Source organism: Bombus bifarius, unplaced genomic scaffold (assembly GCF_011952205.1).
Source record: "Bombus bifarius isolate JDL3187 unplaced genomic scaffold, Bbif_JDL3187 scf7180000009145, whole genome shotgun sequence".
Taxonomy (NCBI): domain Eukaryota; kingdom Metazoa; phylum Arthropoda; class Insecta; order Hymenoptera; family Apidae; genus Bombus; species Bombus bifarius.
Window position 1 is genome coordinate 1,505,828 of NW_022884930.1, and position 23,872 is coordinate 1,529,699.

Sequence of the window (23,872 nt, forward strand, 5' to 3'; positions counted from 1 at the left end):
TTAATTGGAAATTTCCATCTTGCTATCTCGATACCTTGACTTTAAACATTTTTATCGCTATTAGATAGTAGCTCATGACGAGTTTCCGAATTTCCCAAATATCGCAAGATTGATTTTACGAGTTCGTGGAAAGGTGAAAGCGACCGATTCGTCTTTATCCCTCGATTTTTCGTCCCTTTTTTCGGTCGTTGCATTCGCGATAGCCGCAACGAAAGATAAAATAGAACGATAAAGGAAGAATGCCATTCGTTGAACGTAGAATAACAGAATTTACTTAATCGTAGCAATTTTAACGTCATCGCCGGTTACGCGATTTGTCATGAATCCGACTTAAAAATCCCTGTCTCGACGTATTTTGCCACTGTTATTGCTATTGACGCATTATATCGCACATCGACGTTTATATAACGTTCGACGTTCTATCACGGACGCGTCTCCACACAAAGTAAGAAATATTATCACGTTATTGTTTATCGCTTTCTCGAAATATGCCAAACCTTTAGCTGAAATTCATTATATACGTATACCGGAGCGAGAAACTAACAAGAACCTTATTTTCCACTGATCCACGATTCGACAGAGACCTATCAAAATCCAAGGGTGGAGGATTCTATGATCGGACAACGTATTGGTGTTGCCGTGATATAGCCGACCTCTTGTCGCTGTAATATTTGCCGGAGAAAAATCGCACGAAACCCGTGTTTACCCATTTACTGCCATAATCGTATTTTACGTGTGATAATCAGGCTATCAGGCGGCGGTGATTTAACGTGATTTGCAGCATATCGTTCAACGATCCGATAGATCGTAAATCTATCAGGCTGAATCGTGGTGGGACTTAGCCTCCGAGTAGATAGAAAAGCGTCGCACCTTTTAATTCGATTCTTCGTTCTTCGATGTCTCACGGTCGGATCTCGAGCGAGATGAGTTTCCAATCGTTGATCGCCAATTCGAAAGATCTACAAAACAGCGATGGATCAGGTAAACGTCTCTTTATCTAGCGTTTCGATCGAACGGTAATCATTCGATAGAAGAATAATATTTGAGTTAACAATTTCGATTTAAAGAAATTTGTAAAGAGTCGCGCGACGAATCTCCGACAAAGAGGAGACTAGAGAAAGAGAAAGCGGAGAAGGAGAAGGAACGTTTCTCTCGTCGAAAGCTCGCTATCGTCTCCAAACTAATTTTCTTCGGAAACTCGCTGTTTTTTCTAATAACTGACGCGCGTATTTGCCACGCGTTTTATCCGTAATTAGATTTCTCCGTGTTGGAACATTTTCGCTTGCCGGTGCGATTAACGTCGACGCGGTAGGTGTAAGAGTTTCCGTTCCGCGCAACGTCGAAATTTCATTGTTAAGGAAGTCCACGGATAATACCCATTACTTTAATCAAATTATCCGACGCAGCTGCTATTTTCCAGATGCATTCGGAGCTACTAAACGTTGACGTATAATTAAATGCACGGTGCGGCAGATAGCGACAGGGGACGAAGGGAGGGCAGAGAATTTCCATACGAAGGGCACTGTAAACGAAATTATAAAGCAGCTAGCGCGAAATTCGTTCCGAATCCGATACTTTTTTCGTATGTAGAACGAACGAATTTTGCGAAAAACGTATTCGTTGACGGTGGTTAGCGCGAAACAGCTGACATAAGAGAAGTTCGAATCGAATATTTACGGTTGTACGTGGACACGATGGTGTCCATATACTCACCTACGCTATTTCATTTAGAATTTCGTAAGCCGTAGAGTTCGGTGCGAAGAAACTATATCGAATTTATCGAGCGGATAACGAGGCAAATCGAGCTCGTGTCGTCGAACGATATTCGGAATAGCGAAAGCTTGGCGTTGCTAGATGGTCTGCTCGATCTCCGAATCTCCATCCCACGGAGAATCCTTGGATCGAAGACGCGAAAAACACGCGGTCGATTCCTACAACAGGAACGTAACGACGACAACAACGTACTACGCGCTACGCTTTCAAGAAGCGAACACTTACACGTACAGAACGGTAAAGTAATAGAGAAAATACGAAGATCGTACGCTTACTGGAACTCGAATAAAGCGTTAAAGAGAAGGAGGACATTTTTTACGGCTACGTACGTACGTGTTCGTCGAAATATCGTCGTTCCGAACGAAATACTCGCCTTATCACGCGATGCTTTCGAATAAGACGAGTTGCTTTCGCTATACTTTAACGTTCAGAGTTCAGACGTACCACATGTACGATAAATATACAGCTTGTGAAATTCTAAATTAGCCAGCGTACGTATATATAGGTACAACCGCCACGTATATTCACTTTGCTTTTTGGAACGGTCAAGTCGAACGAACATCGACCGTCGAGAACGGAATAAATTTTCCAGCTTTCGCCTACTCGAACGTTTCACGCTTTCGATTACTAAATCGTTTCTCTTTCGATTTTGTCGTATTCTTCTATCTATACGCGTTTGCACCGTATCCGGCGAAATAAAAATCGATCGTGTTTAATATAAACGCGTCTAGTAGAATTAAGAAGAAGCTGTCTGAGAAAGAGGAACGCGTGTAAAACGGAGGGAAGCTGGGGTATCGCGCTATTGGCAAGCTGAAGGTAAAATTTCGATTATCTTAAGCAGCGTAAACAACGATACGTTAAGACTGTTTTCACACGACGTTCGTAATTCACACGATACACACGGAAGTAGACACGCACACACGCGAGGGACGTGTTAAAGGGGCGCGGGCAGCATAGGAAATTACTATGAACTTGGTACCGACAACTTGCGATGAATTATTCATCGGCGGAGGTAAAAAATATCAGTAAGACAGCGATACCAACACGCGACCTTTAAATATTCATGAAACGCGACCATATAACGCAGATTACAGAAGTCAACGTTATCCTTAACACGTTGCGATACGATCTCGAAATTTGCGGAAGTCGGACGTTGGATGTTCTCGAATCGGGATCGCGATTACATTTTTCGACATATCCCTTCGTAAGAAAATGATTGCCAAGCTCGCGGGATCTCGACTTCCATCTGCCCCACGCGACTTTACGTCCATTTGATTCCTAAGAGATTTATTCCAATCTTCGAGAACGTATCGTACATGGGCACGACGCGTGCTCGATTTTAGCATTAAATCGCAGTTTGAATTTTCATTTAGCGATCGATCAATACCACGATTCTCTCCCTGTCTGTGATATTTATCGGTCGATCGTTAAACGAGCACGTTATTTTTTTCTTTTTTTTTTTTTTTTTCGTAAATGATCCGATATAACGATCGACATTTATCGTACGTATTCGACAGCGTGTATGCGACAGAGAACGTTAATCGATAGGATGGAAGAGCGTGGATAAAAAAAAATAATACGATTTATCGATAGTTCGTTCTTTCGGAATCGTTGGATCGCGTTGCTTTCTTATCGAAGAAAATAACTCGCGAGAAAAGATTTTCCCCTCGAAATCGTGTAACGCTTCTGTTCGTGTAGATTACATCGTCAATCCCCATCACATTCCCTGTCCGAGGTACGACGAAGCTTACAAGGAATCCTTGGAGAATCCTGAACGTTTTTGGGGAGAAGTGGCGCGGTGCATAGATTGGAGCAAACCTTGGGACAAGGTGCTGGATAACTCTAAACAACCGTTTACGAAATGGTAAAAGCTGCTTGTCCGTGATCTCGCATGCTCCGCTTGGATCGTCGTTTAAATAAAAATATGTTCGTTCGGCAGGTTCGTAGGCGGAGAATTGAACGCCTGTTACAATGCGGTGGATCGACACGTTCTCGCTGGAAATGGGGACAAAGTGGCATTGATTCACGACAGTCCTCAAATATCGACGATTCGCAAAGTAACGTACAACGAGCTTTTGGACAAAACGTCCCTGTTGGCTGGAGCGCTGGCCGATATGGGCGTGGGCGAGGGCGACGCGGTCATCATCTACATGCCCTTGATTCCCGAAACTATAATAGCGATTTTGGCGACTACGCGACTCGGCGCGGTTCACTCCGTCGTATTTGGCGGTAAAACTATTTCCAGATTTTCTAAAAGTAACGGTCTCTACGATCCGCCGCGCGATCGAGCGTCGCACACGCGGAATACACCGACTCGTACTACTTGCGTTCGCGCTTAGAACCGATCGTTCCATCTACGTACGCTTCTCGTAGGAGAACGAAACTGTTTCCCTGATATTCGTAATATCGCGAACGATCGAAGGAGACTGCGGATCGTAACGTCGAACGATTCGAAGGACGACTAACGAACAAGTGTATCTCGTTATCGTATGTTTTTAGGATTCGCGGCGAACGAATTGGCCGTCAGAATAAATCACGCGAAGCCAAAGGTAGTGATCGCGGCCAGCTGTGGCCTGGAACCGTCGAAAATCGTCAAGTACGCTCGTTTACGTTCTCTGAAATGACAGCGCTTCGGCAAAATTCGCCATCGAAATACGCGTCTAAATAGAGAAATTCGCTTTACGCGCAGATACACCGACATGTTAAACAGCGCTATGAAGATTATCTCGGTAAAGAGGCCACGATGCATCGTATTTCAAAGAAGAAACATCTGGCAGAGTGCTCTTTCGGAGGATCAGTACGACTGGGACGACGTGATGGATAGATCGAAACCTCGTGCGTGTCAGCCTGTCGAGGCAAACGCGCCGTTGTACATTCTGTACACCTCGGGAACAACAGGTAACGTACCTTCTTCTGGTAGTAATAGTAGCTGTACCACGTACTTTGGATAGAAATATCATAAAAATATTCTCAACTTGCGATCAGCTGTTTCCAACTTGTCGAGCGAGCATTTGCTTGGAGCGAGAAAGCAGAATCGATCGATCGTCTCTCGTACGACTCTCTTCGTACGCGTTATATCGAAATATTTGTTCGGTCGTTCCGAATTGCTTGCGCGGTATTGTTCCGTCGAAACTCGTTAATTTCTAACTTTGAATCGTACGATGCGAATTTCATTTGCCGCGAAACTTGGTACGCATAAAAATTCATATTATGCGTAGCAAAGTCGTTAAACGGTCAAATGAGCCGGCGTCACGTACTTTTAATTAGATGCGCGATAGGTGCGCGTTTCGGAGGAAACGTTGCCCTTGAACGAAGCGTGTAAAGGATTTATGGGGAAAGCACGTGCGATGGAAACGATGGAATTCGTTTCACCGTGAATATCGCACGAAGAAAATCAAACTGTTTCGCTAAAGGTCAACCGAAAGGGATTTTGAGATCGGTCGGTGGCCATTTGGTTGCCGTTTGTTGGACGATGAAAACAGTTTATGGTATGGACAAGGATTCCGTTTGGTGGGTAGCCTCGGATATGGGATGGGTGGTCGGACATTCTTACATCTGTTACGGACCTCTGCTCTATGGTGCCACCAGCGTGATGTACGAGGGAAAACCCGATAGGACACCGGATGCAGCGCAATACTTTAGGTTTGAACATTTAACGTGCATCTTATTCCGTGTTAATCCTTTGCACTGCGAATTTTATTTCAATTTCGTTAGCAGCAGCTGCCAACGCTTTCGAGCGTTTTATCTGAAATTTACTTGAACTGAGAAATAAGACGATTTAAATAAACAAAGGACGAAAGAAATCCGCGTAAATACCAGTTTTATGGCCAGCGAGTGGGACTCGACAAACGAGCTGCCGAGATAAAAACCGACGTCGAGTCGCACTCGACGTAGCAGTGCAAAGGGTTAAAATACAACGATATTATAAATCCAACTATCGATCGTCAATTTCGTCTTTCAATTACAACCCGGTTATTAGCCTATTAATCGCCGTTTAACGCGATTGCTTCCATGTTTTGCCTATCTCGCGTGAACCGGTCCAACAGAGTAGCCGTTGTTTTACAGGGTGATCGATCAGCACCGTGTGAACGCATTGTTTTGCGTGCCCACTGCGCTGCGCGTTATAAGGCGCGTCGATCCGGATCTGTTGCTGGGTCGAAAATATTCCATGCAGTGGTACGTATTTTTGCAAAGTGGCGTATAGTCGATATATAGTCTCGGTGAAGCAGGCGTTCGCATTTTGTAGTTTGAAGACCGTATTCGTTGCTGGAGAATTCTGCGACTACAAGACGAAAACGTGGGCAGAGAAAGCGTTCAAGGTGCCGATCCTCAACAATTGGTGGCAATCGGAAACTGGACACCCTATTACGGCATTGTGTCTCGATTACGGGCACAATCCTGGTTTACCGAAATATAGTACCGGTCTTCCGATTCCCGGCTATCACAGTAAGTTTCGTGCTACGTGCGTGCTTTAAAGCGGAGTAACGTTTCTAAGATTGGACCGAACGATTCGAGTTTCTCGAAAAATCGCAAGGATAGCTTTACTGGACGATAAACAAAGGTGGAAATGAATGGTGCAAAAATGGCACTTTACTCGTCCGAGACACTTGGTCCGATTGGACAGATAGATCCAAAATGAAATTCATTAAGCCATGATTTTGTTAAACAGGTGGACATATTTAATTTGCCTAATTGCTTATACAGGGTGGTTGGTAACTGGTGGTACAAGCGGAAAGGGTGTGATTCTACGCGAAAAAAGAAGTCGAAAATATGGAATAAAAATGTTTCGTTCACTTTATCGCGTCTCGTTATAACGGATCTCACTGTAGATTTCTAAAAAAATTAAAAAAAAAAAAATTTTTATTCTATAAAATTTTATTCTATAGAATCACCTCCTTTCCGCTTGTACCACCCTGTTACCAACCACCCTGTATGTTATTATTAATTTTGAAATTAATCTAAATCTTTAAAATTCTTTGATATTAAATTATCAAATATTTATTAATAAAAATTATTGCTAAATCAACATTATTTATAGATCGATAAAAAATTATATATTTAAATCCGATAAATTTTTCATATATTATAATTATTTATTTCACAAAAACATGTTTGTATGTTTAACCTTTAAAAAAGTTATTCCGTTTTAACGAATATTTTAACGAATACGAGTAAAATTTCTTTTTACTACCTAGTCGACATACTACGAGAAAACAGCAGCGAGGCGGAAGCGCGTGAATTAGGTAGAATCGCCATAAAATTACCATTACCGCCCGGCTGCATATCCACGCTCTACCAAGACGACGACAGATTCGAGGAAATATATTTTTCCACGTATCCAGTGAGTCTTATTCTTGATACCAACAACTCGTCGCCTTTACCTTACGATCGCATTACGAAACGTACACGTACGTACGACGACGACGACGACGTTTTACAAGGATTTAATGATTTAACCGATCGAATACAGGGTTACTACGACACCATGGACGTTGGCTATAAAGACGAATTCGGCTACGTTTATGTGATGGCACGCGACGATGACGTTATCAACGTTGCCGGCCACAGATTATCCACCTCCGCCCTCGAGGACGTCGTGTTGGCTCATCCAGATATCGTAGACGCGGCTGTAGTCGGCGTTCCAGATCCGACCAAAGGAGAAATACCTTTGTGTCTTTATATAATGAAAGAAGGTGAAGATTTTGGCTTAGAAAAATGTGTATATCGAGGGAATATACCTTGTTGATAATACCACGTATCTGTCTCTGTAGAAGCGATGAGAAACGAAAAACAGATTAACGAGGAATTGGTGGCGCGAGTAAGAAACTTGATCGGTCCCATAGCATCTTTTAAAACAGCTGCAGCCGTGAGAGCGTTACCTCGAACACGTTCGGGAAAATTGATTCGTAAATCTATCGCTAATTTAGCTCGATCGAAGCTGGTAAAGGTAAATCGATCGTTTAACGAAACGTACGAAGAAACGTGAGAAATTGGCGATAAGCGAACGACTTTGTCGGTTCGAATAATGAAATTGGATTTGCATACGAGATAAGAATACATTATTTATTCATTCGTTAATCGTCGATGTAAAATATTTGTTCTTTTATTTGTAGATTTCAAGTACAGTGGAAGATGCATCGGTATACGTCGAAATCAAGGAAGTACTTCGGAAACTCGGTTACGCTAAATTAGCACCGGATCCTCAATAATAAGTGTAATTAAGCTTTTACCATTTTTATTATAAATGTTTCAATAATCATATATAAAATGTAATAAACCTACGTATGGCATATAGTTGACACGCATAGAAGAGCGTCTTGACAAAATCACACGTGGAAAAACTCGATTTGATAATTACTTTAGTCGATTGCACTAAAATTGTCGAGTTCGCCATAACAGTAAATAAACTCGAAATTTCAGCAACTTGTGTAATCTGCATCGCCGTTAGGCCTTTGCTGTAATTATATAATTTACTTGGACAACGAATGTAATATACTTTAAATTATAAAAAATCATACGGGAACAAATATTTCGTATGATAGAAAAAGAAAACTATTTCTATTAAATATATCACCGCCTTCCTTTCACCGTAATATGTTTCATGCTGTCGCTTCTACTTTGTATTACTGAAATTATGGTGAGTAAGAAAAAAAAAAAAAAGAAAAGAAAAATTACATCAGCATTTTTTTAATGTATCGATCGTAATAATATTAACAATTTAAAAAAATATAACAACCATAAAACACAAACTTTGCAATTGCAACTTGCAACAATTTATAGGAATAAAATTAATTGCCTGTGAAATCTGTTTTGTCAGGAAACAGATCCGATACGAGACGTGAAATAAAGGATAATAATAAACGTAAGAAGTAAAAAGAATAGGACAAGAGATGTAGATACTTTAATATCTATAAAAATTAGCAGCAAAGAAAAAAGAAGCAGTAATACATGTAAAGAAAGCACTCACAAAATGTCTGCTTTGAAAATTCTCTATATTAACTTCCTTTCAGTTAAATCTCGACATTAATTTTCTTTTATCGCATATAACGCTATAAATCATCGAAACTTTTTTCTGAAGAAGCACAGTGTAAGAATATCTGGTGTTATAGACACGTAATACATCGATACAATACACGAACCTTGGCGCCGTCAAACACCAATCGTATTAACAGAAACAGTACGTGCAAGAAAAAGCAAATCAATCATACACATGAAACCTCTTATCGAAATTAGTAGAGCACATTTTTGTTGCAAATTTCTTTTTAATGACAATGCAATAAGAAACGGTGTAATAGTAGTAATAATAATATTAATTTTATAATTATAAATTGTCGTGTAACACTATCTGGCAGATTTAATAAATTTCTGTATTTGTTTTTTTTAGTATCCTTTCGCTTCTTACCACCAATTTAATAATAATTATTCAATAATCATTATAATAATATTAATAATATTTTCCTTAGTTTTTATCTTGTAATTGTTATTCTCTTCTTTTACGTTCATTAATGTCTCTCACCTCAGAAGAATAAAAATATCGTGTTTTACAATATTAAGGAGACACTGTTTGTCATTTGATCATTAATTTATTTGTAATGAACTCAATGTGAGTGCTGTGGTTCAGCTTACCTAATTAGGAGGAACACGCGCTCTTGAGTTTTTTTAGTGGTTTTGTCTCCTTATCTATATAATCAAATCTATTTGCTTTTTTTCTTTATCTCAGGTTATAAATACCCTCCCTCCCCCCCACCCCCGTAACCCCAAACCCCGACCCAACTGTCTGTGCATACGATGTATGTGCTTTTCTTTGATGTAGAACTTTTTTTGCTTCTTGTGTAAGATGAGTGTATGTTACATTAACAGTAGTTCGCGAGTAATCACGCTAGTTCCGTTTTTTTCTCGTGCGTACTGTATTCGGCTTGCATCTCTTGTGTATTTCTCGTTATCAAAGTCGATTATTATCCCAATCTGTGGTCACAGTTGAGCAACTTTACTCCACCACCTTCAGCACCTTGCCAATTGCAATAGTCTTATCTAAAAGTAACAAGAAAAAACCAGTTAGAACTCGATCGTTGATAAGTAAGAACTCGTAATCCGCTTGAAATGGAAACTTTTCAGATTTAAATGCATATACGCAACACGCGCGCGCGTAAAACCCGTAATACTTACTTTCATCCCTAAGGGTGAAACGTCCCATCTGTGGAAATAGCTTAAATCTTTCAAGGCAAATGACACCTGCGCATTCGATTCTCATTATTGCCACTTGATCCTGTTTGACGAACCTCGGCCTGGTTTTACTTTTATCCCCAGTCTTTTTGTCGACCAAACAGATCAATGCTTTCACTCTAACTTCTTCCGCTGCACAGTGAATGTGCATCACAGCACTATAGCCAGCGCAGATAATGCTCTTATGCTCCAAAATTACAACTTGAGCGTCAAACACTTTTCCCGTTTTTATCGGATTGTTGCTGTCACAAAGAACAAATCCAGGGCTTACGTCTTCTTCTTCGATACCTTTTAATTTAATCTTTACGTTCTCGCCAGGTCCAACCGATGTCACTTCTTCGTCATCGGACCACAACTGATCTACCGTCACTGCCGTCTAATAAAACGTAATAAGGTATAAAATATATTAGCACAAGTAGTCGATTCGATATTGAAATATATATCTTGTTAAAATAGAACAAGTATACCCTATTCGGCATAACAAGTAGCGATTGTCCTTTTTTCGCTTCTCCAGCCTCGACCTTTCCCATTACCACTGTTCCCATATCTTTATATTTATCAACAATGGGCATGATGAAAGGCCCATTATTTTTACGATTAAGCGAAGGTAGGGAATCGATGAAGGATATAAACGGCGGACCAGTGTACCATGTACAAAGATGTTCTGGTATCGGATCTTTCAAACCGTAACCAAGCTGTCCTGAGACTGGCATGAACGTAAGATCTTTAGCAGGATTAAATCCCAATTTACGGAGGTATGGTAATATTTTATCCCTAAATCATATAAATAAATTAATTTCCTATTCTAAACAAGACTATCGTATCTTAAATTTACGATATATTATACAACATACCTGCACTCGTTGTATCTTCTTTCATCCCACTCTACGGTTGGGTCATCCATTTTATTCACTAGCACAACCAGATGTTTAACACCAGCAGTTTTAGCCAGCATCGCATGTTCCCTTGTTTGACCCCCTCTATCGAAACCAGTTTCGAATTCTCCTTTCCGCGCAGAAATAACTAACACCGCGAGATCAGCTTGTGCAGCTCCGCCAATCATATTAGGTACAAAACTCTTATGACCAGGCGCATCTAAAATTGTGAAATGCTTTCGCTCGGTTTCAAAATACGCTCTACCGACTTCCACCGTCTTCCCCTTCTCTCGTTCTTCTTGGTTTGTATCTAGAGCCCAACTCAGATACCAAGTCTCTCTACTCCTTTCTTTCGCTTCTCTTTCGTACTTTTCTAAAGTTCTTTTATCAACCATTCCTGTCAATGCCATAATCTGGCCTCCGATCGTTGATTTTCCTGCATCTATAATACATATCAAAATGGAGTCGATGCTGATTGAAATATATTCTCACATATCTTAACTCGCTAATAGAATTCTTACGTACCAACGTGCCCAATAAAAACTACGTTAACATGTTCCTTTTTACTCTTAGTATCTTCCGTTACTTTAACAGGCTTTTTCTTAGGGATTTTAACAACCATTTCCTCATCCTCTTCGTTTTCAGCCTAAAAACGTAAAAACAAAAAATTCTAAGTAATCGTCTGATAAAAGGAGTATTTTAAAAGATAAACCAAAGTCTAAGAAAGATCTTATTATATACATAAAAGCTTCGGCGTACTTCTTCATTTTCAGGAGTTAAAAGAGGATCACCATCTACCGCTGCTTCTTCCCATGAATCAGCTGGTTGATGTTCTGGGCTAGTATTCATTTGATCGGTAACATTCGGAGGTGGAGCCCCTCCTCCAGCAGGTGGTTCCTCCACACGATTGCCCACTGGATCTGGTAGAACTACTGGCGTAGTATTACCTAATAAACATATACAAATTTGTAATAAAAGGAAAAATTTCCTATCAAAGCAAAAATAAAGAAATGCTCGTTAACAGTTTATAAACCAGAAGAATGTCAAAAGAACTCTCTATGGTTTATTATTTCCCTATATTTCCATGTCATCTTGTATAATCATCTTATTTCCATAAATGTTTATGAACCCTCTTAACGTAATAAGTTATTACCTCCGCTAATATTTATCTATCGGTCGTGAAAATAGTAGATTCATCGAAAATAATACATTGTTATAATGTAAAGTTATGTAAAACATTTCAAAACATTATCATATTGTATTGGAAATATTATTTTGATATTCATGTCTTATTTAATAATAATCGAACGACGCATCTTCTCTTCTCAAAATATAAATAAACCAATAAATTTAATATTTCTTTTTACTCTACTCTAGTACGTTTTCTTATAAATCTGACACATTTTTATTCAAAGAATATTAGAATTTGTATACGAATATTTTGATCTATATTAATGCTATTATATAAACAAAATTATTATAGTATACATATCTAATTCCTAACTTCATGCCCTTAATTGCTGTACAAATAAATACTTTGAATTTAGCATCAGTTTAATTATTGCACAATATTGGGTTAATATTAAATATATGTATTGTGTGTAACTTGTCTCTTCCCAAAAAGCAGCAATTTAGTAATATCAACTTACAATGAGAAGACAGACATTAAACTAAACCCAGAAATCAACTATCATCTTTCATTAACAAATATATGAAAGACAAGAATGAGTATGCGAGTAAAGTAATGGGGGTTAGCCGCATCAGTTACATTACAAATGACTTACAATAACAAGAACCTTACATGCTTTCCCTTTATATTAATAGCCTGTACATTTGTTTGGAAAGACATAATTAATGGTTAATCGAGTTTTATTTCAAAACTAACCATGATGTATTTCAGGAGGCATAGAAGTGGTTACAGAATTCATCATGACAGCAACATTGCAGGAACTGTCGGCCGTATTACTGTTCTGCGGTGAAGAATTAATGCAGAAAGAAGGCACGAATTCCGCAGCATTTACATTCAGAGTGGAAAATTTGCTTTCGATGGACTTATCCTGTGGTGGACCGATGTCTCCGTTATCCGCCTGCTGTTCCCATGAATCTGGTGCTACACTGTTCGCCATATTTATTAAGAGTTCAATAGTTGAACCGACCTCGTAGATTAATCGAACACGGAAATCACGCTACGCTACGTGAAGGATTTCGATTAAACCGCGATTACAACTGGGACGGGGTTTAAAAAAATAATTATTTATGATATCCGCGCAACACCGTACACGCGTATCGGTACCCCGCGTGCGACCCCCGTGGTCTGTTTCGTTGTTCTACTTCGCCGGAACTGCAAACATCAAAACACCAACTTTCAACTCGAGAACGTTCCGTCGTTTTACCGCATTCAACCGGATTACCGTCGTTACAAAATCGAAAAGATAATAAGTGTCACGAACTTATGACCAGTACAACAAATGACGTTCTAATATTTAAGTCCGCGATTTTGCTAAAATATCTCTAGTCACACGATAATGTTGGTACCACCAAATTCCATTTGTTACGCGTTACACGATCGTGTGAATTTAGATCACCCAGCAGTAGCAGGATTGCCAATAGAATTAAGAGCGAAATTTAAACTCGTTTTATGTACGGACGAGTTACGCTAGCGCGCGAACATCATTATAACACCACGTAATATAGTCATATCAATCCGATTTTAATATATTTGCATTTGCGTGTTGCACTATCGCGTAAAATTCTCTCTAATATGCTTGTATGAATTTAGCTCCGATAATTGTCTTTTCAGACGCTGATGCGAATTCTCAACTAAGTATCTGTTAATATCACGAACCTTGAACGAGATTAACGCTCAAGGTGGAAGTAAGTAGAGATGCGGAGTATGTTATTTTTTTGCACTCTTTAGTGTACACAAGTATGTACAAGATGCACAATAACGTTATGTTTAGTTAACTTAGTTACACTAACACGAGATAACACGAGGTAACACGAGGTAACACGAGTAACACGAAGAGTATGACTGTTATATGACTTCGTTAATACTTCCTAAGAAGCTTCACCTGATCCTTATATAGCAACTATCCCTTCTTACTACAATTTTTATGGGATGGGAATCTATTATTTCAAATCTTGTAATTGTGTACTCTCGTGGGCGCATATCCTCTAGTATTGCTGATTCATACCAGATGTTTGCTTTAAATTTGACCCATCGGACACTCGGGGTGTGTCATTCTCTTAATGAGGTCCGCATCGTAAAGTTTGCAATTTAGGGGATGGAAATTCGGACTTTCCCAGAAAAAGGCAGATGTGCGTCATAACCACAAACCGAGGGTCACCCAAAATCCCGAACGGACTAAACCTACCAGCAGCGGACAAATTGACCGCTCTCGAACTTCTACACAAATTTAACCATATTTAAATTTTATCATATCGTTTCATAATTTCCGACTTTTCCTAAAACACGCGTACAATATATTTTTCGGTATTTGTTTTTAGTTTGCTCTTTTATTTTCTGAGAAAAATTTCTACTCTGCCTTGCCTATCGTGAACGGTCATTTTGACCGCCCGACAAAATATGTTAGTTATTTGTAAAATAAATGCAATCAAAGAAAAGGCTATCTCAAAGTCAAATGATAAACAAAATCAGTAATAACAAATAATAACAGCTGTTAGACCCGTAATGTTGTCATAAAACATAATTCGTCCCTCGATCAAGATGGCCAGCTGTCAAGACATATTAACTCAGGCCCGTAGTAATCCTAAGCAACCATTCAATAATTCTAAGCAGTCCATTGTTACAAACATTTTAAAAGTCGAGAAATTTCTCAGGGTTATCGCTCATTGCGATAAAACACGGGAAAAGCTTTCCCAACTGCACCCTCGAGTAACCGTTGGTGGAAAACGGCCAATACTTATCAATACTTTCGTATAAATATTGCCATTACAGACCATATTCTTACTTGCTATTATCCTTTCGACTAAGGTAGTTTGTTGGTCAATTAGTCGACATCTAACCTTGTTATCTCTAAAACTCAGACAGAAAGCATCTTCTCAGAGCATTTTGTGTAAAGTCGTTATAAAAGGAAAAGTAAAGCACATCAAATTTGACAATAATTTTATATTCCCTATTGAATATTTACCCTAGAAATGTCCAGACTTTTCAAAAAAAATTATTAAAAGAAGAAGCATTTAGAGTACTGGGAACTAAGAGGGAGCTAGATGCAACAAAACTAGATGTATTTATTGCTCTGTGTTACGACCGTTCGCGGAGAGACGCGATCGCGAGGAAAACGCGTCAGCGAGAGGCGTAAATTCTCGCTACGATTCGGTGAATCGACGCCGCGAAGTAGTCGTTCCCCTGTTTCGGTTAAGATAACAGAGGTGGTTGAATGAATATGACACAGTCTAGTAAGTTATATTTCACCGTTTATTCCAACAACTTATAACGAAGACGGTTACGCTGGTGCGTATGTACGAGATGAGTGAGTGACTGATCTACGGGTGTGTATACCCGGTTAAAGGATGTTGACCGTTCGAAGGATGTGAAATCAGTACTGTCTTGGGAGACGATGCTGTCTCGGAGGAAAGCTAAGGATGGGTGTGTCTAGCGCACGGGACCATCGGATTTGTTGGTGCCGATGTTAGTTAAGAGAGTGAGGGAAATAGGCTTCGTTGTTAATTGGTTAAACGAAGGGTCTTAACCGCCCTCGAGAGAAAGTGGTTCGTGGGAGGAAAGTTGCAGCGTACGTGAGAAAAACTAACTTTCCCTTGTCAAGCCGTGGTAGACAATAGTCTTTGGAAATTCTTCGGAAACAGACGTTTGTTTGGTTTGAAGGACCTTTACTAGGAAATCTATGAGATTTATGGAAGGTACTTGAGACTGTTGAGGGTACGCAGTGAGTATCCGAGAGACATCTGGTTGCCATCTTGCCCGCGGTGTGTGGCCTGGGCTAGGTAAAGTGTTACGCGACGTAACACTTTGCTATATGCCCGCGGTGCATCAGGTAAAAAATTTAGATGTCTTATATTTGTGGAATAAAATTTGGAGACCTGTATTTTTTTCAAAAACAATGAGCAGGAATGAGTTTGTTGAAATTACGAGGTTTACGCGATTTGATAAGAAGAGCGAAAGAAGCCAACGTTTACGAACCAATAAATTTGCAATGATATCTACAGTATGGTAGTATAAAATTGTTATAAACATGGTGCATACATTACTTTTATATAAAGAATCGGGGGGGGGGGGGGGAACCATGCAATAAAACTATCGACAAGTTCAGATCCATTATTACAAAAAAACTTGTCAAGTAAAAAATTGTAAACGTTACGAAATTACGAAAATTTGTTTAAGATGCGGGAAATACTTATGCGGCAAATGTACATTTGATAATAAGATAATTTGTAAAAAATGCAGCAAAGTTGAGTAAGATATATCTCTATATAGATAAAAGTGTAATTGTATTTGTCTATAATTGTAATTAAACAAAAGTAAATTTGGACGAAATTTTATGAAAGTATTTTATATACATTTAGTTATGAATTAACCATTATCTAAGTTAAATCATAAAATCTATTGCTTCTTTAATTACCGGTCATTTTGACCGTACTTAGGAAGGAATAGGTATACACGAAGCGTCGATAGGATTAGTGTTAATAAGTATAATCTAAAGTGGTCAATTATACTATATAGTACGAACGAAGAACGGTATATTGTCCAGATATTCATCGAAAACAGTCGTATAAGAAGGGGCAATTCAGGAAACGAAAAGGCATTTTGTTAGTTAACGTTAGCATCCTCTTGTGAATTCTTTTCCGCCTAGACGAATAAAGCGGTCTCCTAAAACGCTTCAATCTTCCCTCACCCACGAAGATAAGACTTCGACAGTGTCACGTAATTTTTGGGTTGGTTGGTGAAAATAAAATATAGTTGAGTCGTAACACAACTATTAACTTTATTAACCTTTATCAACCTTTATTATGAATTCAGCAATCACAATGTAACACGCACTGAATTAACATAAATCACAATTCACTCCAACCACGTTATGTAAGACTTAGTTACAACAATACATTAAGTACGCGACTTATAAGAGTAGAGACCGACATAGATATGTTCTATTCTTTCTATTCTATTCTAAGGATACAGAATAAGTGAAGTCTTACTGACGATACTGTGTCTGAGGAAAGCTAGGGGTGGGGGTATCTAAGGACAAGGGACGGAATTTACAGGAAATACTCGCTTGGTCCGAACGACCTTAACTATAAAAATGCCAAGGCCCCTGGTAGGCACTTAAGACTATTGAGGGTGCGCGCCAGGGATATGCAGGTATCTGGGTGCCATCCTGTCCGTGGTGTATGGCCTGGTCTCTGATATGAATTGACGTTACAAGGTGGTGGTCTAAGTACCCCAGATCCTCGGATCGACGTCGCTGTCCATTGATCGATTTGGGACAAAAGCTGCCTGTCCATTTGCAAACATCTTAATTGCCGAAAAAACCCAGGTTTTATAGCGGGTCCTCGGGCTACCGGGACTTGTGCTGTGTACGTGCCTCAATCTCAGGTATTAATTGTCCTAAGGAACTGTTACGCCACGAGGCTTACCACAGGCTGTATTTTCTAACCGTCGCTCGCGGTCCTACAACGTCGCAGACGGAACGTCGCGGCTGCCCGGCAAACAAACATTGTAGTGGCAAGCGCATGGTTCATTAAGCAGGGCGACCTCCAGAAACGTCGACTCGTGGCCGTTATTTTACCTCGCGTAAAAGAATGTGGCGTGATCCGAACGTAGTGGGGGTCGCCTTCCAGAAAAGACGAAAATAATCAAAGGGAGTGCAGTTCCTTCTGACGAGTCAAACATGACACTTTGACAAATCTGACGAGCAAACGAATTTATCTAGAGATATCGCAAAGTCGAGTCAAATTTCTGTAACATCTTCATCATATTATTGTAAAATATATTGTTCTATGTTAACCTGTTAATACAGTGTTACATTCATTAAACCACCTCTGTTATCCTAAACGAAACAGGGGAACGACTATTTCGCGGCGTCGATTAACATGATCGTAGCGAGAATTTACAACTCTCGTTGACGTGCTATCTCGCGATCGCGTCTCTCCGCGAACGGTCGTAACAGGAACCGTTAGCGTGTTTTACTGTCCGATACCTCTATGGGTAGTTCCTTTAACGAGGGTCATAACACCGCTCCGCACCTTTGTTAGACGGAGCGCCTGTAACGTCAATTCATATCAGAGACCAGGCCATACACCACGGACAGGATGGCACCCAGATACCTGCATATCCCTGGCGCGCACCCTCAATAGTCTTAAGTGCCTACCAGGGACCTTGGCATTTTTATAGTTAAGGTCGTTCGGACCAAGCGAGTATTTCCTGTAAATTCCGTCCCTTGTCCTTAGATACCCCCACCCCTAGCTTTCCTCAGACACAGTATCGTCAGTAAGACTTCACTTATTCTGTATCCTTAGAATAGAATAGAAAGAATAGAACATATCTATGTCGGTCTCTACTCTTATAAGTCGCGTACTTAATGTATTGTTGTAACTAAGTCTTACATAACGTGGTTGGAGTGAATTGTGATTTATGTTAATTCAGTGCGTGTTACATTGTGATTGCTGAATTCATAATAAAGGTTGATAAAGGTTAATAAAGTAAATAGTTGTGTTACGACTCAACTATATTTTATTTTCACCAACCAACCCAAAAAATTACGTGACAACCTCATCGAGGAAGGGAATAGCGCCTTACGATCGGTACATTATCACTAAGACCATTATCACTAGCGTCGCGAGTGCCTAATCGCCGCTGTTGATTGTCGAATCGGTAGTGTTCATACTCGTAGTACCGCCGTTATAACACAGCGATGGCCATTCCAATGGAGATCTAGCAAATGCCCACAACTCCTGACGCTATTCCTGACGCTTCTCTGACAAACTTAACTATTTGAATCAGCTTGGGTGACCAAGAAAGAAGGGAAGAAAGATCGTGGACAAGGACAGATTTCGACTTTTTATTTAAAATTTCACATTCAAAATTTGTCCAATTTGGACATTTGGTAAAATTTTTTATCTGTTTGATTATCACGTGAGTGGCTACCCCCAAGGGAGTACCATCTTCGTGTTTGTCAAGATATATCCTTTGTGAAGATTTCGACATAAATCATTCTTTGACTTCTTCGAAGACTCATCGCTGTGTTTACTAAGTCCGAACGTACTAACGGAACGCAAATACATAATTGTGAAAGTCTTAAAAAAGATTTTTAATTTGTAATTGAGTCGTTAAAATATACATTATTCTTGTTAATTTTCAAATAATTCAATAGTTTTTAATTCTAATCTAATCTTAAACGAAGGGTACTAAATATACCAGAGTGGTTCTGTGGGCATTCGAATCAACTCTAAAGTTCCCAGATCTCATAAAACGTACATGTACGGATAAACGGATACCTGTGCACCAAACCACTGCGTGCACCAAACTAAATGCAACATATACGTATGGACATACATATGATACACCGTATTAATATTTTGTTACTCCAATGTGGCTCGCATCCCTCCCATGAGATTTCTTCTCAGTTCTCTACGTTCATTTCTATACGTTGGCAGCACTGCCAAACACAATCAACTTATATCGGTTCAATTTTGTGAGAGTAAAACACAACATAACCTTTAATGTTTGATAGTTACATTATCGTTTTGCTTTATTTCTATGTTTTTTAAAACTATAAATTTGTTTAAAATATAAATTTGATATAATAACAATCATTAAAAACTTGTTTAATACAAGTTTTTATCAAATTTGTCAGACAGAATATTAATAAACGTTAGTAAAATGTCGGAAGACGAAGTAGAAAGCTTTGAAATCACGGATTACGACCTTGAAAATGAATTCAATATTAATCGTCCCAGGCGTAAATTATCAAAAAAGCAACAAATGCTTGGTTAGTTCTTTGTTTCAATAACTATTACGTCTATATATAGTATAATATTAAACTTATATTTTTTTCATATTTCATATTTCAGGTATTTGGGGCGATGATAGCGACGAAGATGAATTATCTGCTAGACCATCGTTTAAAACATTTGATAAAGGACCAAAGAATTATACGACCCCTGTAAATTTTGTAGCAGGAGGTATTCAACAAGCTGGAAAGCCTAAAGAGGAGACGGAGGACAAAGATGACGATGAAAGCGACAACGAGAGTAAATCACAAAAAGAATTTCCAAATAGTTCCAGGTAAATTTTAGATAGTAAGACTTATTTATTTCATTTTATAATATTGGTACAAATATTCTAATCGGTAAACTTTCTTTTCACCGATAGTTCTGAAGATGAAAAGCCGAGTTCTGTGCATCAACGTACGTCGTTTTCGTTAAATACGGATGGGGATATTGCAGGTTTACGTAAAAAGAAGCATAAAGTAAATCCCTTATTAATGCAAAGTGGGATGGGGAGTTGGGAAGTCTATACAAAAGGTATTGGTGCCAAGTTGTTGCTACAGGTATATATAAAACAATAATTATTTTGTTGATACTCCCATACAGATATACTTATATCTGCTGTTCTGTTCATTATTTAGATGGGTTTTGAACCTGGAAAAGGATTGGGTAAACAGTTACAAGGAATAAGCGCGCCAGTTGAAGCGCATTTGAGGAAAGGTAGAGGTGCGATTGGTGCTTATGGACCGGAAAAAGGTCCTAAAGTTGCAGAAAAGAAGAAAGACGAAGAAATAGAAGAAGGGAAAGACCCCAAAGCTAAGTTATCACAGTGGAGGAAAGGAGATGGAAATACTGCTAAGAAAAAAGTAAATTATATATATCGAAGTGTTGATCAAGTTTTGGAAGATGGGAAATTGAAACCTAACAAAAAGGTAAGAATATCCAACGAGATGAGTAGGGTTAAAGTTATAGATATGACTGGACCGGAACAAAGAATTCTCAGTGGATATCATGCTATAGCTGGGGGTCAACAGCGACCCGACGAAAACGTCGTAGTTACCGATAAAAAGTCCAAAGTTAATTTTGCATTGCCAGAACTTCAGCATAATTTAAACATACTTGTGGATATGTGTGAGCAAGATATTATACAAAACGATAGAAGGACACGGCATCTAAGCGATAGAGTAATTGCGCTAGAGGCAGAAAAGAAAAACTTGTCTAAAGTTATAGATCAACACGGTCAATTAATAGATACGTTAGAAAACGTTCTTGCGATCGTAGACAGATTGATGGACGAAACAAATCAATTAACGTTACAAGAAACTGCGGACGCTTTTAAAGATTTACAAGATAAATATTACGAGGAATATAAAATGTACGAACTCGGTGAATTAGCTAGCAGTTTTGTTGGTCCAAAAATAAAAGATTGTTTAATTAGTTGGAATCCATTGATACAACCAAAACAATGTATTAAATTATTCGATCAATGGAAAAGTATCTTAGAGAGTGGTAACACCACCACTCTTCAGACAAGAACTATGCACCCGTATGATCATCTTGTTTGGAATTCGTGGATGCCATCAATCAGAGGTGCTATACAGTAAGTAGTCTGTTTTACAGAAAATTCGATCGTTAACATACTCGAGTAGTACTATGTATATGTATATTTACCATGCCCTTCTTTTTTTTTTGTAGGCAGTGGACATGTAGGCAGCCAGAACCACTAATTGAATTAATAGAACATTGGATCCCATTACTTCCAAATTGGATATTAGAAAATATTTTAGATATGCTAGTTCTCCCCAAACTTACCTTGGAAGTAGAAGAATGGAATCCCCTTACTGATACAGTGCCTATTCACACATGGATTCATCCTTGGTTACCACTTTTACGTACGTATGCATACAAAAATTTACCATTAGTTATACGAAAACACAAAGGAACTATTTCAGTAACGTTATATTATTATTATTATAGGAAATCGTTTAGACACTTTAATATATCCAATAATACGACGTAAATTAGGATCCGCATTGGGTGGCTGGCACCCATCCGACAGGTCTGCCAGATTAATGTTACAACCATGGTCTAATGTTTTCGCAAAAGGAGATATGGAAGCCTTCCTAGTTAAAAATATCATCCCAAAATTGCAAATAGCACTTTCAGAATTTGTTATAAATCCCCATCAGCAACATTTAGATCAATGGAACTGGGTATATGAATGGAAGGACTTACTTCCATCTCATATAATGGCAGGCCTGTTGGATAAATTCTTTTTCCCTAAATGGTTACAAGTTTTGGCCTTGTGGCTAAATCATTCTCCTAACTATGATCAAGTTACAAATTGGTATATGGGATGGAAAAGTATGTTGAGTGAAAAAATATTGGCCGAACCGCTGGTGAAAGGTGTGTGTTCAGTATAAAATATTTTGAATTTCCTCTAAACAAACAAAGTCATCAATTTATACTCATACGCTTATTGATTTACAGAACATTTCAAAAAAGCGTTAGAAATAATGAATAGAGCAGTTTCCGTGCCACAGAGTCACCAACCGGGTGCAATGGAACAAGTTTCCTATTTAACGAGCTTAGAGAGAAGTCAACCTACTATGTCACAAATGCCTTCAACAGCTCAACCAAGAATGGAGGTACGATTTAGTTTTACCTACCTATAATAAAGTGAGATGATTATATTACCGATATTATGTTAACTTCGATTATAATATTATGTTCTTTCCTTTGCAGAGGCTTGCCGAAGCAGTTAGGACAGCATCGCAAATACCTCACGGTTTCAAAGACCTTGTTCAAAAGAAGTGCGAGGAAAAAGGTATATTGTTTATGCCAATACCGAATCGGTACAGGGAAGCAAAACAAGTTTATAAAGTTGGTAATGTCCAAGCTTATATAGATGGAAATGTTTTATTCGTTTGTCACAATGGCATGAATTGGATGCCAACACATCTAAATGCTTTACTAGACATGTCTGAACTTTAGGAATAGTACACAATTAATATTTAACAGATGTGTATAATTTTTTTTCTTGTATATATGTTGCGAAATATTTTACAAGATATAATGCTGAAAAAATTGTATTAGATTAAGTACAGTCTAATGAATAAAATTGATTGTCATTTTTTTATATTTAAATTTATTATATTTCTTTATAAACCCTTTCTTATCTATCGTTATTTGTATCTGATTTACTTTTATTTTTTACATAAGAAAATTGGATTTCTTGAAAAGTTTGAAATTACATTTATGTCGATACATGTTCAAGTACGAAATGAATAATCAACACAGTATAATGATAGCAAATATTCAAATGCTTAAAGAAGAAATTATATTTAAACTTCTTGGAATGATAAGACTTTTCTTCTAGCCAACAAACACGAACCTCTCTGCTCTCTGTCCTTGTATAGCTTTACTTAGTCAATGACATTACGGCTACAAGACGTTGTACCGTGCGAGCAGAGAACATCTCTTTTCTTCGATGGTACTCCCGGCATTCACGTTTCACGAATGCAGTCCCCCGTTCGCGAATGTTTGTCTTATTGACCACTTCTGTTCGAAGCGGTCGAAGTCGAACGCGTGTAGGCGCCCCTGGTTATCCTACTACCGAGACGCAGCTATAAAACTCCTCAATATGGAAAGTTGCACGTGATCCTGCGGAGTCGTACGTATGTACCTACAGAGTCGCCCAATAGGCACCGTGTATCAACCACTACGATGTGTGCCGGTCTTGTGTATCAACCATGGGCGCCACCATGCGCGAGGTACATGGATTTCCAGACTTATTGTTAGCTGCCCCATAGGCCATAAGGTCACTACGTGATCGACGTTACTACGTATGTATGTACTCACGTGTGATGATCCTTTAAATAAGTATAAACAGATTTTATAAAATTACATACGTGTTACAGATGTATGCACCCTAGTAAAAATGAATTGCATATTTTATATAATAATTTGCATATGATAAATAAATAATATATTATTCTGCAAGACTTAATTCTCGACTATCTCGCATCAAAACGAAA

The 23,872-nt window shown here is 38.7% G+C and overlaps 3 protein-coding genes across 3 annotated transcripts; 2 read left to right on the top strand and 1 right to left on the bottom strand.

Moving 5' to 3' along the window:
* The first annotated feature begins 568 nt into the window (after positions 1-568).
* On the top strand, positions 569-8,433 carry LOC117213951 (acyl-CoA synthetase short-chain family member 3, mitochondrial). Its single transcript, XM_033459700.1, has 12 exons — positions 569-981; positions 3,472-3,637; positions 3,713-4,002; positions 4,273-4,369; positions 4,463-4,671; positions 5,187-5,415; positions 5,839-5,949; positions 6,020-6,219; positions 6,969-7,114; positions 7,244-7,466; positions 7,545-7,720; positions 7,887-8,433. The coding sequence occupies exons 1-12, from the start codon at positions 897-899 to the stop codon at positions 7,980-7,982; spliced, it is 2,028 nt and encodes a 675-aa protein (XP_033315591.1). The 5' UTR covers positions 569-896; the 3' UTR covers positions 7,983-8,433.
* Positions 8,434-9,147: 714 nt separating this feature from the next.
* Positions 9,148-13,401, bottom strand: LOC117213952 (eukaryotic peptide chain release factor GTP-binding subunit ERF3A). The gene is made up of 7 exons (XM_033459701.1): positions 12,757-13,401; positions 11,631-11,818; positions 11,397-11,517; positions 10,851-11,313; positions 10,464-10,770; positions 9,940-10,372; positions 9,148-9,804 (listed from the first exon to the last, which is right to left on the bottom strand). The coding sequence occupies exons 1-7, from the start codon at positions 12,995-12,997 to the stop codon at positions 9,761-9,763; spliced, it is 1,797 nt and encodes a 598-aa protein (XP_033315592.1). The 5' UTR covers positions 12,998-13,401; the 3' UTR covers positions 9,148-9,760.
* Positions 13,402-19,728: 6,327 nt separating this feature from the next.
* On the top strand, positions 19,729-22,868 carry LOC117213972 (tuftelin-interacting protein 11). The gene is made up of 8 exons (XM_033459724.1): positions 19,729-19,837; positions 19,920-20,133; positions 20,221-20,398; positions 20,477-21,435; positions 21,531-21,727; positions 21,813-22,241; positions 22,326-22,483; positions 22,581-22,868. The coding sequence occupies exons 1-8, from the start codon at positions 19,729-19,731 to the stop codon at positions 22,827-22,829; spliced, it is 2,493 nt and encodes an 830-aa protein (XP_033315615.1). The 3' UTR covers positions 22,830-22,868.
* Positions 22,869-23,872: the final 1,004 nt, after the last annotated feature.

Bases quoted from the DNA above. Each gene is read 5' to 3' on its own strand.
- LOC117213951 (XM_033459700.1), top strand. From the start codon at position 897: ATGTCTCACGGTCGGATCTCGAGCGAGATGAGTTTCCAATCGTTGATC. The intron at 4,003-4,272 runs GTAAAACTATTT...GTATGTTTTTAG, and splicing joins TCACTCCGTCGTATTTGGCG to GATTCGCGGCGAACGAATTG. The intron at 4,672-5,186 runs GTAACGTACCTT...GTTTCGCTAAAG, and splicing joins GTACACCTCGGGAACAACAG to GTCAACCGAAAGGGATTTTG.
- LOC117213952 (XM_033459701.1), bottom strand. From the start codon at position 12,997: ATGGCGAACAGTGTAGCACCAGATTCATGGGAACAGCAGGCGGATAAC. The intron at 11,518-11,630 runs GTACGCCGAAGC...TTACGTTTTTAG, and splicing joins TAACTCCTGAAAATGAAGAA to GCTGAAAACGAAGAGGATGA. The intron at 11,314-11,396 runs GTACGTAAGAAT...TATGTATTATAG, and splicing joins AGTTTTTATTGGGCACGTTG to ATGCAGGAAAATCAACGATC.
- LOC117213972 (XM_033459724.1), top strand. From the start codon at position 19,729: ATGTCGGAAGACGAAGTAGAAAGCTTTGAAATCACGGATTACGACCTT. The intron at 21,436-21,530 runs GTAAGTAGTCTG...TTTTTTTTGTAG, and splicing joins TCAATCAGAGGTGCTATACA to GCAGTGGACATGTAGGCAGC. The intron at 21,728-21,812 runs GTACGTATGCAT...TTATTATTATAG, and splicing joins TCCTTGGTTACCACTTTTAC to GAAATCGTTTAGACACTTTA.